Source organism: Mycotypha africana, assembly GCF_025528875.1.
Source record: "Mycotypha africana strain NRRL 2978 chromosome Unknown BDF20scaffold_6, whole genome shotgun sequence".
NCBI classification, from domain to species: Eukaryota; Fungi; Mucoromycota; class Mucoromycetes; order Mucorales; family Mycotyphaceae; genus Mycotypha; species Mycotypha africana.
Genome location: NW_026515730.1, coordinates 458497 through 471887, shown reverse-complemented (window position 1 = coordinate 471887; position 13391 = coordinate 458497). Strand labels below are relative to the sequence as shown.

Genomic DNA, 13391 nt, shown 5'->3' with positions numbered 1-13391 from the left:
ACAATTGAAAAAACGGTTAAAATGATGGGTTTAGGACAAACGTCAAGTATATTGGTTTTTTATGAAAGAATCGGCCGGTTTGAATGAAGGCGTTGGATGAGCCCACATCTCTTTGTCAACCCGATGCCATGTTGTGTATAAAAGTAGCGTTTACTGTAGAATGCGACTGTTATCACGGATGAGAAACGTGAATAATCTGACTCTATTGAATCAGTACTTCAAGTGTTGACAGATCTTTTGATAGTTGCAATAGAAACAAGAGACAAGACAGTGTCTTTTTTTTTCCTTTTGAATGTGCTGCAAACGTTGTTTAACTGATCAGCAAGAGTTGATGAGTTGGAAAGATTCGCTGTTATAACCCCATGGAGGGGATGAAAAGACGATGGCTTGATCCTTGTTGATATTTTTACTGCCAAGATAATGATCCATCAGCATCCATACATTCCTTTATCATTTATAGTGTTTTTTGTGTTTTCGCTAGGTGCATAGCGTTCATCCATTCATCATCCATCCGTTCATTCAATGGCCTTTCCCTTTAAGAACAAAAAAAAAAAAAAAGATCTATACCTTTAAGGCTACAAATGAGAAAGAGGGTGTTCAACGGATGCGCCAACTATTGCTTATTGCTCATACCTCTCTCTCTCTCTCAATTGCCTGCACTTTCCTGTGGGTGGTGTGCTTCCCCCTCCCTCCTCCCTCCTTCACCGGAATGGGGTGGGACCTTCCTTCGTCTGAGTTTCAATACTCCGACGCACAACGCTTGTCCCACCACACACAGCTCTATCCATCTGCCATACACCACAAAAAAAACTGTTTATTGTTCGAAGCGCATGACATGACTTTTTTGTGTGCAAATGTTTGCTTAAGGAGTTGATTTCCTCACCGTCAAGCATGTCAAACCCGAGGGGAAGTGGCTCACGTTACAATTTGTAAATTAAACATTGCTCGCAGTCTAAACAACTTTGGGTGGTGTTTTCATCACGCGCGGGGTACAGAAATACAACAATTGGCGAGAGTGAAGCATGGCGCTTATCTTTTCTTTTTTTCCACTTTTTTTTTCCGTTTTCTCATTCATTTTTCCTATTTCTATTTGATCCAAACGTTCCTATGGATAGTTCTTTTGGTTATACGCATTGGCAGTATCCTATTTCACTTTTACGTTTTGATAACGAAAACAAGAAAGAACAAGAAGAACAGGCACAACAAGCAAGACGAGCAGAACAAAGCGAACAAGAAGCCGCGAATGCTTATTTCGAATTGAAACTGGACGAGTACATAGAAGAAAGAGAGAGGAAAAAGAAAGCAGAATGGCACACGCATCCCATGTTGGAAGACGGAGACTATGAAGAAAAGTACGAGGAAGAAGACAAGGCGGGTGGAACAGAACTATTGCAAGCCATAAAGACATCAAAAAAAAGAAAGAGAGGCGCCATAGACAGAATCAGACACCATCAAGAAGAAATCCCAAACAGTCAGCAAGTGCGGTGAATCCAATGTTGTGTGGGCGGCGTAACGAGATGTATTCAGCGAATAACAGATACCCAGCGCAGGAGATTTTTTTTTTTTCTGTTTTCCTGTTTCTTAAAATTTATAAATGATAACAAGCAAAAAAAAAATCTACGCCTATTTACTAAAACCCCAAAATAAACTCTGAAATATCGGATAGAAGGGAAAAGGTAAAAGAAAGAACCATTAGGTTTTACTCTTGATTCCTGTCTATATAAAAGAACAAAGTATCGCTTTATTCGCGAGTGATCCTTTTGTTCTCTGCTTTTCTCTAAATCAATCTTGGTAAAAAATACGCAAAAAATGAAGTTCTTTGGTGTCTCCACTGCCATCCTTGGTGCTCTTGTCGCTCTCTCTTCCGCTTTACCTGTTACTGTGACGCCTTCCAATGCTACCTCCATCATTGATATGAATGAAAAGAATGGTGACCCAAAGTCAACTCCATTCTACATCACTGCTCCTCTGAAGGGTACTGTCTACACAGTGAACCAGACGTAAGTATTCTACAATTCAGCAAAAGGAGGTAGTCAATTTTGCACTTGATTGACTGATCTTGCTTTTTTTTTAATTCTTGTGCTGGCCATTGCATTTGATAGTGTTACTACAAGTAAGTATGCGGACGATCTTGATACGCCCTGCTTATAACCTTGCTCACATGGGGTTCATTCTTTAACACTATAGCTTGGTTGAACGGTATCAACGAAATGTTTTTGATTAATCTCATCAAGGGTACCAACCCCAGAGAAATGCAACTCACCAATGTCTCCTTCCAAGCCAATGGTAAAACCGGTAGTTATGCTTGGATGGTAAGTTGAATCAATGAATAAAGCAGACACGGGAGGGGGAAAAAATGGAGAAATAGAAAGGGCCTCGGGTAAAATTCACCTACTCATATTGATGTTTAAACACTAGGTTCCTTCTAACCTTGTCGGCGGTACTTATGCTTTCCAATTCGTCTATAACCTCAATGGTGCCATGTAAGTGATGATGAGTTTGATGTGTTCGTTTTGGGTGGTTATGATGTATTTTCTCATGAAATACACATGCTCGCTTATGATCCATTAGGGCACAAGCTTTCTCCAATCAATTCAAGGTTGTCCATGACGGCGTGGAAGCTGCGACTGCTTGGTCCACTCAAGAGTACAATACGCTTGACGAAGCCACGGCTACCGTATCTGCTTCAGAGGCCGAAACATCGAGTAAGACTATTTCCACATCCGCGTCTACCACTGCTACTGTAACCAGTGCTGCCTACGATGCAAATGAAGATGAACAAATCACCACGGCTTTCTCTGACGAAAGTGATTATTAAGTCAAATCTTTATCTTTCCTCTTGCATTATTATCTCTACACCACGCCATGGTACACACACACGCACACACATAAACACACGCACACACATCTTGTCATGATTTCCTCTTACTCTATGTATATCTCACTTTTGATCCTTAATGCTCCTTTTGTTTCGTCTGTTTTCTCTTTTGTAATATTAATTTTATAAACTCGTCTTGTTACTTTAAAAAATGTCACTAGGGCAATTTTTTTAGTTTTTATGCAAAGCTTCAAAAATCTTATCAGCATCAACATCTTATCAAACATCTTGGAAAAGAGTCTAAAAAAGCAGAAATAGTTTCTCCGATGTTCTGGCTACTATTTTTCCATTTGTTTCACTGTTTCGTTCCTTGCAAGTTCTACCTGGACAAAAATGTGAAAACACACGTCATTTCAGGCACCACGCTATTGCACGTTTTCTCCTAAGCACGGAAAGAACGTAGGAAAAAAAAAATTCTACGCAATTTTTTGTTTCAGAAAAAAGGGTGCTGTCCTTCCATCTGTCTAAATGCTTCTATCCGTCTGTTTTGATCGTTTCAAATGACTGTTACGAAACAGGCTTTTTGTCAGACATGTTTGTAATTCTTATCAAAACTACATACGGAAAGCTATGTTTTATTCTCTAAAGGATGGAGAACACCGATATAAACATTTCTTTCTTTTTCTTTTGACCTGTTCCAGTTGAAAGATACTATAGCCATTCTTTGCTTCGTCGTTAAAGTTGCTGTCTGTCTACATCACCACGCATTGCCTAGTGTCAACGTCTGGAAATGGATAAAAGAAAACGGGGCATTAGCTACAGTCACAATTAAGAGGAAAGCTCAACAAGCAAAGTAGTGTGGTTTCTTTTTCCAAGACACTCCCATCCAAGAAAACTTTATAAGGAAAACAGTACTTTAAGCTGGTTACTATATACCGATACGGAGAATGAAGAGCAACAGACTGCGATACACTTGTTTCGTTCTCTTCTCCATGGTCGTTAGTGGTGATCAGAGCAGTGGAGTTCATTTTTTTGTACCCAAAGTGACTGATGTGTTACCATCGCGCACGGCCCCCACTCAAGAATAACAGAAAGCCGGTACTGTTTGTTATGCATCCCTTGCCCCGCTGCCTTTAACTTTAATGAACATTGTGTCTGATTTTGTGTTGAAAAATGCATCAAGGCCACTCACACATATCCTTGGTGTGGGGCAGTGACCCCTTCGTTTCTATTCAGGGATGTTTCACTAGCCGTACTTCCGTTCTTGGAAGCATTGATCAAGCACTCTAAACCAGAATGAAAGAATAAAAAGACTAATCCATTACTGTCAAGGAAGCACGCGGGCAATTTCTTCTTAATATATACGATGGGAAAGTTTTTTCCGACACAGACAATGAAAGCCTCATTACAAATACTGCTGTACAATAGACAAGCCTGTTTATTAATGGAGGGTTGAGAATAACTATAGATACACGACTGTACAAGATAAAGGAGATGGTTAAATATGAGATAAATAAAAAATGAGCTTGATAATTTATAGAATGGCTATAATAATAATGATGATGATAATAATAATAATAATAATAGTGATGAATGGTGGAAAAAAGGTTTGGTAACCGTCAAAAAGTCGAACGCTTATTCTTCATCTTCTTCATGATGATGATGATGATGATGCTTGTTCTTCTTGTGCTTCTTCTTTTTATCCTTCTTATCTTCCTCTACCGCTTCAGTGGTTTGATTGGTGGCAGTGCTGTTAGCCAACACAATGGTAGCGTTGCCATCATTCTGAGCACCCTTCACAATCTTGAAGTTTTGAGTATAAGACCAGATGGTTCTGTTGTTGGTTTCACCAATTCTAACCATGAATTCTTCGTTTTCCATCACAGGAAGAGGAGCGGTGGTGAATTGGTTGATGGAACAAGGAATAGAATGGTTGGTGATGTTCATGACAGCCTCAGTGGTCGCGACGTCGATCAATTGAATGTCGCACGAGAGTCCGAATTCAGTAGCAGAGGTATTCCATGCAATTTGACCGGGCTGACCAGAGACCCAAACGGTATCTTCGTCAGGCAAAGTAATATAAAGTTCAGCAGCAGCACCGGCAACAAGAGTAGCAGCAGCAGCAAAAAGAGGAGTAGTAAACTTCATTCTGTCGAAAAGATGAGACGATGTATGAAAGAAAAGAAAAAACTCAATTAAAAATCCCCAACCTACACACGTTTATACACACGCGGCTCCCCTTTTATAGTGTTGGTTTTCCAACATAGCGGATCGAATCTGAAATCCAAAAAAAAAGCAGTAAATACTTTTTAACCTTGTGAAGCAACTGGGAAAACGCGTCGGGATACAAAAAAAAAAAGATCGGTTATTGAAAAAAAAAAAAACCAAGCTTAACAATGGTCCCTTTCTCTTCTCATATGAGGCGTCATATATGCATTCAAAAAACCATTCTTTCTATAGTTGTTTCTACGTTATAAAAACATGTGACCTACAGACGCGTGGAAACCTTTTTGGTACAGATTAAAAACGTCTGTCGAGTGAAAAAACTATTATATAAAGTTAAGCTATGCTCTTTGCTTGTACTGTAAATTAGTAATTAAACTTCATAAAGTCTCACCTTAGAATGGAGTTATTTATTTTTAGAATGGACCTTTAAAAGAAAAACTGATTTTTGGCACTGTGTGTCTTGAAAATTTTTGCTTCCGTTTCTTCAGAAACCAGTGACTCTTTTTGAAGCAGAAAAGAGGAGATGATTGCAAACGATCATCCAGCTTATAGGACTTATGAAATAGATGTGTATAGATATAAAAAAGTACGTGTTTAACTATTAGACAACATTCAAATGTTAAACATACAGATAGAGTAATCTTTTGTTTATTTGCAATGTAATTAAGCTTTTGTTCATATAAAGCAAGACCTTTTTATTCGCGTAAAAATACGTAACTGCTGTTGCTTTTTGTCCTTTTGAACTGAATCAACAACCCTCAACTGACCTAGAAATATAATAAAAATGGAGTTCATTGGGTCAAACACACGAGTCTTTTAGCTGGGTTTCAAAAATGAAATAGAATATTCTGTGGTGCAGTTGTACCACGTACAGTATTTTTACTTGAAATTGAGATGTTTCTGCAATATTTCTAGAAGAATTAAATTTCATTTTGGACTATCTTATTTATTTTCTGGACAAATTTACCTAACTGATTTAGACAGGTGTAATATATTTTTAGACAAGTCCTTTTTTTTGAGACGAGTGTAATAATTGAACTCTTTGTCAGGATCCAATTCCAATTTAGATAATACCAGTGATTGTTATTTTTTTTTGTTCATCTTGACTCGTAACAATTGCTGAACACTTTCAAATGACCCTTGAGATTAAACCTCGTCAAAAACTTGACTCCTCAGTTGTAAACTACAGAGCTTTTCCTTTTGTCTACAAGGATTCTAATTTATTAAAAAAAGTACCACACTGGTTTTTTTAATCGTAAGTTATCGTCTTAGCAAAAGGTGCACGAGTCAAGAAGTCTTCATAAAGAAGTTCTTCAGTTCACTTTATACGAATATCAATATACCGCCTATGTATTTTATCACTACATCTATACAAATTTTTTTTTTTTTTTTTTTTTTTTTTTTGCTTGAGGGTGTTTATTGTATATAAAAATGGACTTTCATACTTTATAGCTTTGATTTTTCTTTTTCTTTTTTTTTTAAGTTACCTTAAGCAACCCCCAAAAAGAGGAATATAAAAGTAGACCCGCTTTTACAAAATGAAGGAATATAATATAGTAACCAGGAAATATAATAGTATTGTTCTTCCAGCATCAATTGGTCACCCCACTCTTTCTGATTTTTCATTTCAGCATTTCACTTGGCTTTTTTGTCATTTCAGAATTTCACTTGGCTTTTTTTTTATTTCAGCTTTTCACTTGGCTTTTTTTCAGCATTTCACTTGGCTTTTTTGTCATTTCAGCTTTTCACTTGGCTTTTTTGTCATTTCAGCTTTTCACTTGGCTTTTTTGTCATTTCAGCTTTTCACTTGGCTTTTTTGTCATTTCAGCTTTTCACTTTGACGTGTTTGGTGAGATAATAACTACAATACTCGAGTACGTACAACCAGGTAGAGAATACATTCTACCACGGTCTATCTATATTGCATCTAATATAGGTTATGTACAACATAGAACAAGATATAGGCCTAAGTATAATAATCACCCAATAAGCATCTGAACCTGAAATTAGTGACTAGCATACGCGTCCTCAAATAATATAATTCCCATTAAACCTCACAAAGTAAATAATCCTTCTACTTCATCTGAAGAATAATAAAGACACCTAAGTTCATAGTCATCGACTTACAACTGTTATCAATTTTTTAAATAAGCAAATACAACACACTTGGCTTTTTTGTCATTTCAGCTTTTCACTTGGCTTTTTGTCATTTCAGCTTTTCACTTGGCTTTTTTTTCATTTCAGCTTTTCACTTGGCTTTTTTGTCATTTCAGCTTTTCACTTGGCTTTTTTTCAGCTTTTCAGCATTTCACTTGGAAAAAAATCATGATTGTTATTTCTCGCGAGGAAGCAGTATGTTTGTTTTATGCTGTGCCATACAATGAAGAGAATGTTAGAAAATATACCAAGATCATCGATGAATTAGAAGATGTAGAAATATGCTTTACAAGAAACCCTAAGAAACCAAAACTTTTGTGCACAAGAGTTATTTACGCGAATTGGTTCGACATCAACTTGTATACGTCAAAAGATACGATTGAAATTAATCTAGAAGCAAATGAAGAAGATAAAGAAGAAAATGAAAAAACGACGATTGAAATTAATCTAGAAGCAAATGAAGAAGATAAAGAAGAAAATGAAAAAACGACGATTGAAATTAATCTAGAAGCAAATGAAGAAGATAAAGAAGAAAATGAAAAAACGACGATTGAAATTAATCTAGAAACAAATGAAGAAGATAAAGAAGAAAATGAAAAAAATAAAGAAGTAACCGAAGAACAAAATAAAGAAATAAATGAAGACGAGGATAAAGAAACACATGATGTTGTCAATACGAATAATAAAATAATGCTTGGTACGTATTCAGAAGTATTTTTTTTGCCTTCAATGACTAAGCTTATCCTTTTTATAGAGTCCAAACAGCAGCTAAAACAGTTCTTAGATACTGCGTATCTACCAATGGACCCCAAATCAATATCGTATGAATTAAGATATTTGTCAATTGATGATATCATGTCAGAGATACAGAACTACAGTTTAGCTTTTCAAGACGAACCTTGTAGCAAATTCAGAGTATGGTGCACCTCACAAAAATTGAAGTGTTTGGATGCGGGGGTTAAGAGAAAACATGGAAAGCTAGGGACAAGATTATCATTAAGAGGCATATATGTATTAAAAGACCACTTTAAAGGTAAGTAACGGGTTTATTATTATCACTATTACAGTATTAATAATTATCACATCGTAGATGCATTATCGGCATATATTGCTACACTACCTGAAAGATATAAAGAATATATAACTGACTCAAACAAGACGGATATAATATATTGGGCTATTGTCGCAAATCAAGAACGAAGGAGGATAATACTAATGTAGTTGCATCACTTCAGTCGATGATAGTCGGATTAAAGGAGAGATCACTAGTAGAAAGTGTTTATGTTACAGTCAGCTGCAATTCAAAGACTCCGATAAGTAAAAGAGACTTAAAGAAGAACAAAATACTAGATGAGTTGTCAGGTGTGGCTGGTGACGCCCAAGGTATCCAATATCTTATATAAAGTATTATGTAATACAATTTTGCATTTTATACCAACTTTTTGATTGTAGATCTACTAAAGGGTTTAGCAAAGATAGAAAAAGCATGCTTAGTAGTTATTGATTCTGCAGGTTTAACTACCAATATAAAAGATCTGGAATTATTTCTTTCGTAAGTGTCACATTATTTTCTGAGTAAAACAAATAACTAACTTTGGCTTCAGTAAATACCCAAGTTTAAAAAAGATAATCATAGAAACTATTGCACATGACAACCAAATACATATATTAGAATCCGAGGACGAAATTGTTGAAAAAAGAAGTTTATTTAGATTCGATGGTAGAGAAAACTAGTTTCATCGCTCAAAGATGTTGCCCCTCTCTCACTCCTAAACTAAATCAATTAACTCTACATTTAAAAAATTCTTTTATTCATTAAAAACTTGTTGTTTCAAAACTGCTTGAATGTTTGGCTACCTGCAGAATTGCAGGGTATTGTTTATATTCTGATGGATCAAGTTCCATCGACTTTAGCGAGCAAAGAAATGGGCGCCTAGGATCTTCAGAGTAACAAATGGTTATAGCTTTCGTTTCATCGAGGATCTTGGTATATTTTCTAACATTCTCTTCATTGTATGGCACAGCATAAAACAAACATACTGCTTCCTCGCGAGAAATAACAATCATGATTTTTTTCCAAGTGAAATGCTGAAAAGCTGAAAAAAAGCCAAGTGAAAAGCTGAAATGACAAAAAAGCCAAGTGAAAAGCTGAAATGAAAAAAAAGCCAAGTGAAAAGCTGAAATGACAAAAAGCCAAGTGAAAAGCTGAAATGACAAAAAAGCCAAGTGTGTTGTATTTGCTTATTTAAAAAATTGATAACAGTTGTAAGTCGATGACTATGAACTTAGGTGTCTTTATTATTCTTCAGATGAAGTAGAAGGATTATTTACTTTGTGAGGTTTAATGGGAATTATATTATTTGAGGACGCGTATGCTAGTCACTAATTTCAGGTTCAGATGCTTATTGGGTGATTATTATACTTAGGCCTATATCTTGTTCTATGTTGTACATAACCTATATTAGATGCAATATAGATAGACCGTGGTAGAATGTATTCTCTACCTGGTTGTACGTACTCGAGTATTGTAGTTATTATCTCACCAAACACGTCAAAGTGAAAAGCTGAAATGACAAAAAAGCCAAGTGAAAAGCTGAAATGACAAAAAAGCCAAGTGAAAAGCTGAAATGACAAAAAAGCCAAGTGAAAAGCTGAAATGACAAAAAAGCCAAGTGAAATGCTGAAAAAAAGCCAAGTGAAAAGCTGAAATAAAAAAAAAGCCAAGTGAAATTCTGAAATGACAAAAAAGCCAAGTGAAATGCTGAAATGAAAAATCAGAAAGAGTGGGGTGACCAATTGATGCTGGAAGAACAATACTATTATATTTCCTGGTTACTATATTATATTCCTTCATTTTGTAAAAGCGGGTCTACTTTTATATTCCTCTTTTTGGGGGTTGCTTAAGGTAACTTAAAAAAAAAAGAAAAAGAAAAATCAAAGCTATAAAGTATGAAAGTCCATTTTTATATACAATAAACACCCTCAAGCAAAAAAAAAAAAAAAAAAAAAAAAAAAATTTGTATAGATGTAGTGATAAAATACATAGGCGGTATATTGATATTCGTATAAAGTGAACTGAAGAACTTCTTTATGAAGACTTCTTGACTCGTGCACCTTTTGCTAAGACGATAACTTACGATTAAAAAAACCAGTGTGGTACTTTTTTTAATAAATTAGAATCCTTGTAGACAAAAGGAAAAGCTCTGTAGTTTACAACTGAGGAGTCAAGTTTTTGACGAGGTTTAATCTCAAGGGTCATTTGAAAGTGTTCAGCAATTGTTACGAGTCAAGATGAACAAAAAAAAATAACAATCACTGGTATTATCTAAATTGGAATTGGATCCTGACAAAGAGTTCAATTATTACACTCGTCTCAAAAAAAAGGACTTGTCTAAAAATATATTACACCTGTCTAAATCAGTTAGGTAAATTTGTCCAGAAAATAAATAAGATAGTCCAAAATGAAATTTAATTCTTCTAGAAATATTGCAGAAACATCTCAATTTCAAGTAAAAATACTGTACCTATCTCGTCAGTCTCTTTTGATTTCTGGCCGACGGGTACTTACCCTAGAAGCAGACAGTACTGATTTCATTTATGGATTATCAAAAGACCATGTATAACGAGTGAGCCAGTTCTGTCAACCTGAGACATTTTGTTGTCTATTTTTATATTTTTAGCTTGCAGATTTAATAGAAGACTTTTATGTCATAAAATCTGCTGTCTTTTAAATTTTTGTTGAGGCCTTTTTTCATGGTTTAACACAGTTCTTTTTTGTTATTTGCATTTGATCCATCTTTTTCACTATTCAGTTCGGTTGCAGATGGAAAGCATCCAATCGGGAGTTCTTTTTAAGCGATTTAACCTATACAATGCGTCCATTGTACAACGGAAAAGCGTTCTGTTGAACATCTTTTAAAGCGGATAGTTCTATGCAGGTTAGCATATGTAGTTCCAACCGATTAGATACTTCTTGATCCCACGTGATCGATTTGATGCTTTCTACAAGAATTGTCCGTACGAATGCTTAGTACAGAACTCGCAGAAAAATTATGGTAATCTAGTTTTATGCTTGAGTGTCATTACTTTTTGGTATATTCTATACCCTATTGCATCCATGTCATTTCAAGCAGTCCTTCTGAAAGAATAAGCTCAAAAAGAGAAGTCATACTTCCCTCCTTATGAAAGAAAAGCTGCTTAAAACAGATTTTATCAACATATATTTTCCCCACTGGTTTCATCATTGCGCTTTTATGTTTGACATACATACTACTCGCTTTGAAGCCGAAAAAAATCACAGAAAATTTTAGGAACTGGGCTGACGGCGTCTGATTTTTTTTTGATCCGGCAGTGGCTTTCTTGCCCGTCCCCGCTTCACACCCCCCTCTCCTCACCTAAATCGTAGGCTTGTGACGCCCTTTCTTATGGCCTACTTTTTGATACAATATCATCACTAAAACAAATCATACTTTGGCTCTTTCCCTATTCATTTCCTCCCCACATCTCAACTCCCCACCCAACCCTCACCTTTTCTTTCAACCCTACCTTATCTTCCCGTTCAAAAAAGTCTCAACCTCCAATGTCTTCTGTTAATTATACAGTCGAAGATCTAAAACCAAGAATATTGCAAAATATTGAAGATTTAGAATACAAAGCTGCATATAAGTTTTGTAAAAAGGCATTAGAGTTGGAACCCAAGAATGCCACAGTGCTAGAGATGATGGGCCAAGTTGAACTTGAACTTGGATATTATGAATCAGCACGCAAAGTAAGTCATTCAAACTACTTTATGAGACCACGAGGTATCATATAAACATAGACTTAATTTATTTTTTTTACTATTCAAAAAGCATTTATTAGAATCCATACAGTTAGAACCGAATGCTGGTTACAGTAAATACATGTATTTAGGACAAATGTCAGTCGCCAAAGATGCTATTGAAGCCTTTCAAAAAGGCGTCGACTTGATGGTCATTGAAAGAAACAAACTACCAGCTGACTCTGAAGACTCCAAAGTGATTGCATCAAAGATATCCAGCGCGCTTTGTTCCATGACGGAACTCTATCTCACAGATTTATGTTTTGAACCTGAAGCAGAACAGAAATGTGAAGAATATACGAAACACGCTCTTGAAGTGGACCCGAACAATTCCGAAGTGTATCAAACGCTTGCGTCTGTAAGACTGAGTCAACAACGTCAGGACGAGGCACGTCAAGCGCTGACGACGGCGATGGAATTATGGATTCACAAAGACTTAGGCGATCCCGCGATACCCATTTATGAAAGTCGTCTGAATCTCGTGAAACTTTTGTTGGAGGTCGGTATGTTTGACCATGCCTTTACTGTGCTGGAGAATCTGCAAAAGGAAAATGAAGAAGTCGTCGACCTGTGGTATTTGTATGGTTGGACTTATTATTGCTTGGGAGACGAAGACGACAGATCACCAGAAGACAAAACGACGTTGTGGGCAGATGCAAGGGATTGTTTAGAAACAGCAGTGAGGGTAAAGTGATGACATATATACATCCTACACAGAAGAAGGAGAAAACAAATTGAAAACATACTCATGTTGTAAAAGAATGAATGACTAATTGAAAGCTTAAAAACATTTGATTTGTTTTCTTGTATATACAACTAGTTGTTTGATATCGTGGGCTCTGAAGATGAAGCATTGATTGATCACGCGAAAGAACTCATCTCATCTATTAATGAAGTTGTTCCTATCAACTTTGAAGCAGCAGCAGATGAAGAGGGAGCAGACGAAGAACTTGATCTTGATGACGAAGATGCTATGGAAGAGTAACAAACTGTAACTCAATCAGAGTAATAGGAATATATGTATAAAAAGAGGGTAGAGACATCAATGGCCATTAGAAACCAAAAAACGAGGTAGTGCCAAACTTATACATTGGCACATCAGGTATCAACTGCTTTAATAATATTCGTCAATTATCTATCTATCTATCTACGTACACACAAACGCATGCTCATATACACTCACGCTCTTACACACTGACACACTCATACACACATATACATCTATATATTTATATATACATGCACATACACCTAGGCTCCAAAGCTTGCCTTTTTTATCTTTTTTTTTTTCTAGAGATACTTTCTTTTTCCTTTCCTCATCCCATTAAACCTAACTTGTACATTTATCGATATTAGAAATGATCATTTTGA

General features: G+C 36.0%; 8 protein-coding genes across 8 annotated transcripts; 5 read left to right on the top strand and 3 right to left on the bottom strand.

The window, feature by feature from the left end:
- The first annotated feature begins 564 nt into the window (after positions 1-564).
- Positions 565-1162, top strand: BDF20DRAFT_548717 (uncharacterized protein). Its single transcript, XM_053075722.1, has 2 exons — positions 565-989; positions 1116-1162. The coding sequence occupies exon 1, from the start codon at positions 605-607 to the stop codon at positions 872-874; it is 270 nt and encodes an 89-aa protein (XP_052935446.1). The 5' UTR covers positions 565-604; the 3' UTR covers positions 875-989; positions 1116-1162.
- A 647-nt stretch (positions 1163-1809) lies between these two features.
- Positions 1810-2818, top strand: BDF20DRAFT_835987 (uncharacterized protein; the record flags this gene model as incomplete). Its single annotated transcript, XM_053078907.1, has 5 exons — positions 1810-2000; positions 2103-2113; positions 2188-2312; positions 2419-2483; positions 2572-2818. 5 exons carry the CDS (start codon positions 1810-1812, stop codon positions 2816-2818), a joined length of 639 nt encoding a protein of 212 aa, XP_052935445.1.
- Positions 2819-4453: 1635 nt separating this feature from the next.
- BDF20DRAFT_913524 (uncharacterized protein) lies at positions 4454-4966 on the bottom strand (the record flags this gene model as incomplete). The annotated part of the gene is made up of 1 exon (XM_053084085.1): positions 4454-4966. The coding sequence occupies one exon, from the start codon at positions 4964-4966 to the stop codon at positions 4454-4456; it is 513 nt and encodes a 170-aa protein (XP_052935444.1).
- Positions 4967-7369: 2403 nt separating this feature from the next.
- BDF20DRAFT_941491 (uncharacterized protein) lies at positions 7370-8340 on the top strand (the record flags this gene model as incomplete). Its single annotated transcript, XM_053084797.1, has 2 exons — positions 7370-7528; positions 7850-8340. 2 exons carry the CDS (start codon positions 7370-7372, stop codon positions 8240-8242), a joined length of 552 nt encoding a protein of 183 aa, XP_052935443.1. The 3' UTR covers positions 8243-8340.
- BDF20DRAFT_548446 (uncharacterized protein) lies at positions 8221-9061 on the top strand. Its single transcript, XM_053075720.1, has 4 exons — positions 8221-8234; positions 8292-8584; positions 8654-8753; positions 8806-9061. Exons 2-4 carry the CDS (start codon positions 8440-8442, stop codon positions 8933-8935), a joined length of 375 nt encoding a protein of 124 aa, XP_052935442.1. The 5' UTR covers positions 8221-8234; positions 8292-8439; the 3' UTR covers positions 8936-9061.
- BDF20DRAFT_873302 (uncharacterized protein) lies at positions 8996-9325 on the bottom strand. Its single transcript, XM_053081191.1, has one exon. The coding sequence runs from the start codon at positions 9266-9268 to the stop codon at positions 9017-9019; it is 252 nt and encodes an 83-aa protein (XP_052935441.1). The 5' UTR covers positions 9269-9325; the 3' UTR covers positions 8996-9016.
- Positions 9326-9598: 273 nt separating this feature from the next.
- On the bottom strand, positions 9599-10198 carry BDF20DRAFT_548507 (uncharacterized protein). Its single transcript, XM_053075721.1, has 2 exons — positions 9745-10198; positions 9599-9657 (listed from the first exon to the last, which is right to left on the bottom strand). Exon 1 carries the CDS (start codon positions 10053-10055, stop codon positions 9753-9755), a length of 303 nt encoding a protein of 100 aa, XP_052935440.1. The 5' UTR covers positions 10056-10198; the 3' UTR covers positions 9599-9657; positions 9745-9752.
- A 1582-nt stretch (positions 10199-11780) lies between these two features.
- BDF20DRAFT_821516 (uncharacterized protein) lies at positions 11781-12714 on the top strand (the record flags this gene model as incomplete). The annotated part of the gene is made up of 2 exons (XM_053077618.1): positions 11781-11969; positions 12052-12714. 2 exons carry the CDS (start codon positions 11781-11783, stop codon positions 12712-12714), a joined length of 852 nt encoding a protein of 283 aa, XP_052935439.1.
- Positions 12715-13391: the final 677 nt, after the last annotated feature.

Bases quoted from the DNA above. Each gene is read 5' to 3' on its own strand.
- BDF20DRAFT_548717 (XM_053075722.1), top strand. From the start codon at position 605: ATGCGCCAACTATTGCTTATTGCTCATACCTCTCTCTCTCTCTCAATT.
- BDF20DRAFT_548507 (XM_053075721.1), bottom strand. From the start codon at position 10,055: ATGAAGGAATATAATATAGTAACCAGGAAATATAATAGTATTGTTCTT.
- BDF20DRAFT_548446 (XM_053075720.1), top strand. From the start codon at position 8,440: ATGATAGTCGGATTAAAGGAGAGATCACTAGTAGAAAGTGTTTATGTT. The intron at 8,585-8,653 runs GTATCCAATATC...TTTTGATTGTAG, and splicing joins TGTGGCTGGTGACGCCCAAG to ATCTACTAAAGGGTTTAGCA. The intron at 8,754-8,805 runs GTAAGTGTCACA...CTTTGGCTTCAG, and splicing joins GATCTGGAATTATTTCTTTC to TAAATACCCAAGTTTAAAAA.
- BDF20DRAFT_873302 (XM_053081191.1), bottom strand. From the start codon at position 9,268: ATGATTGTTATTTCTCGCGAGGAAGCAGTATGTTTGTTTTATGCTGTG.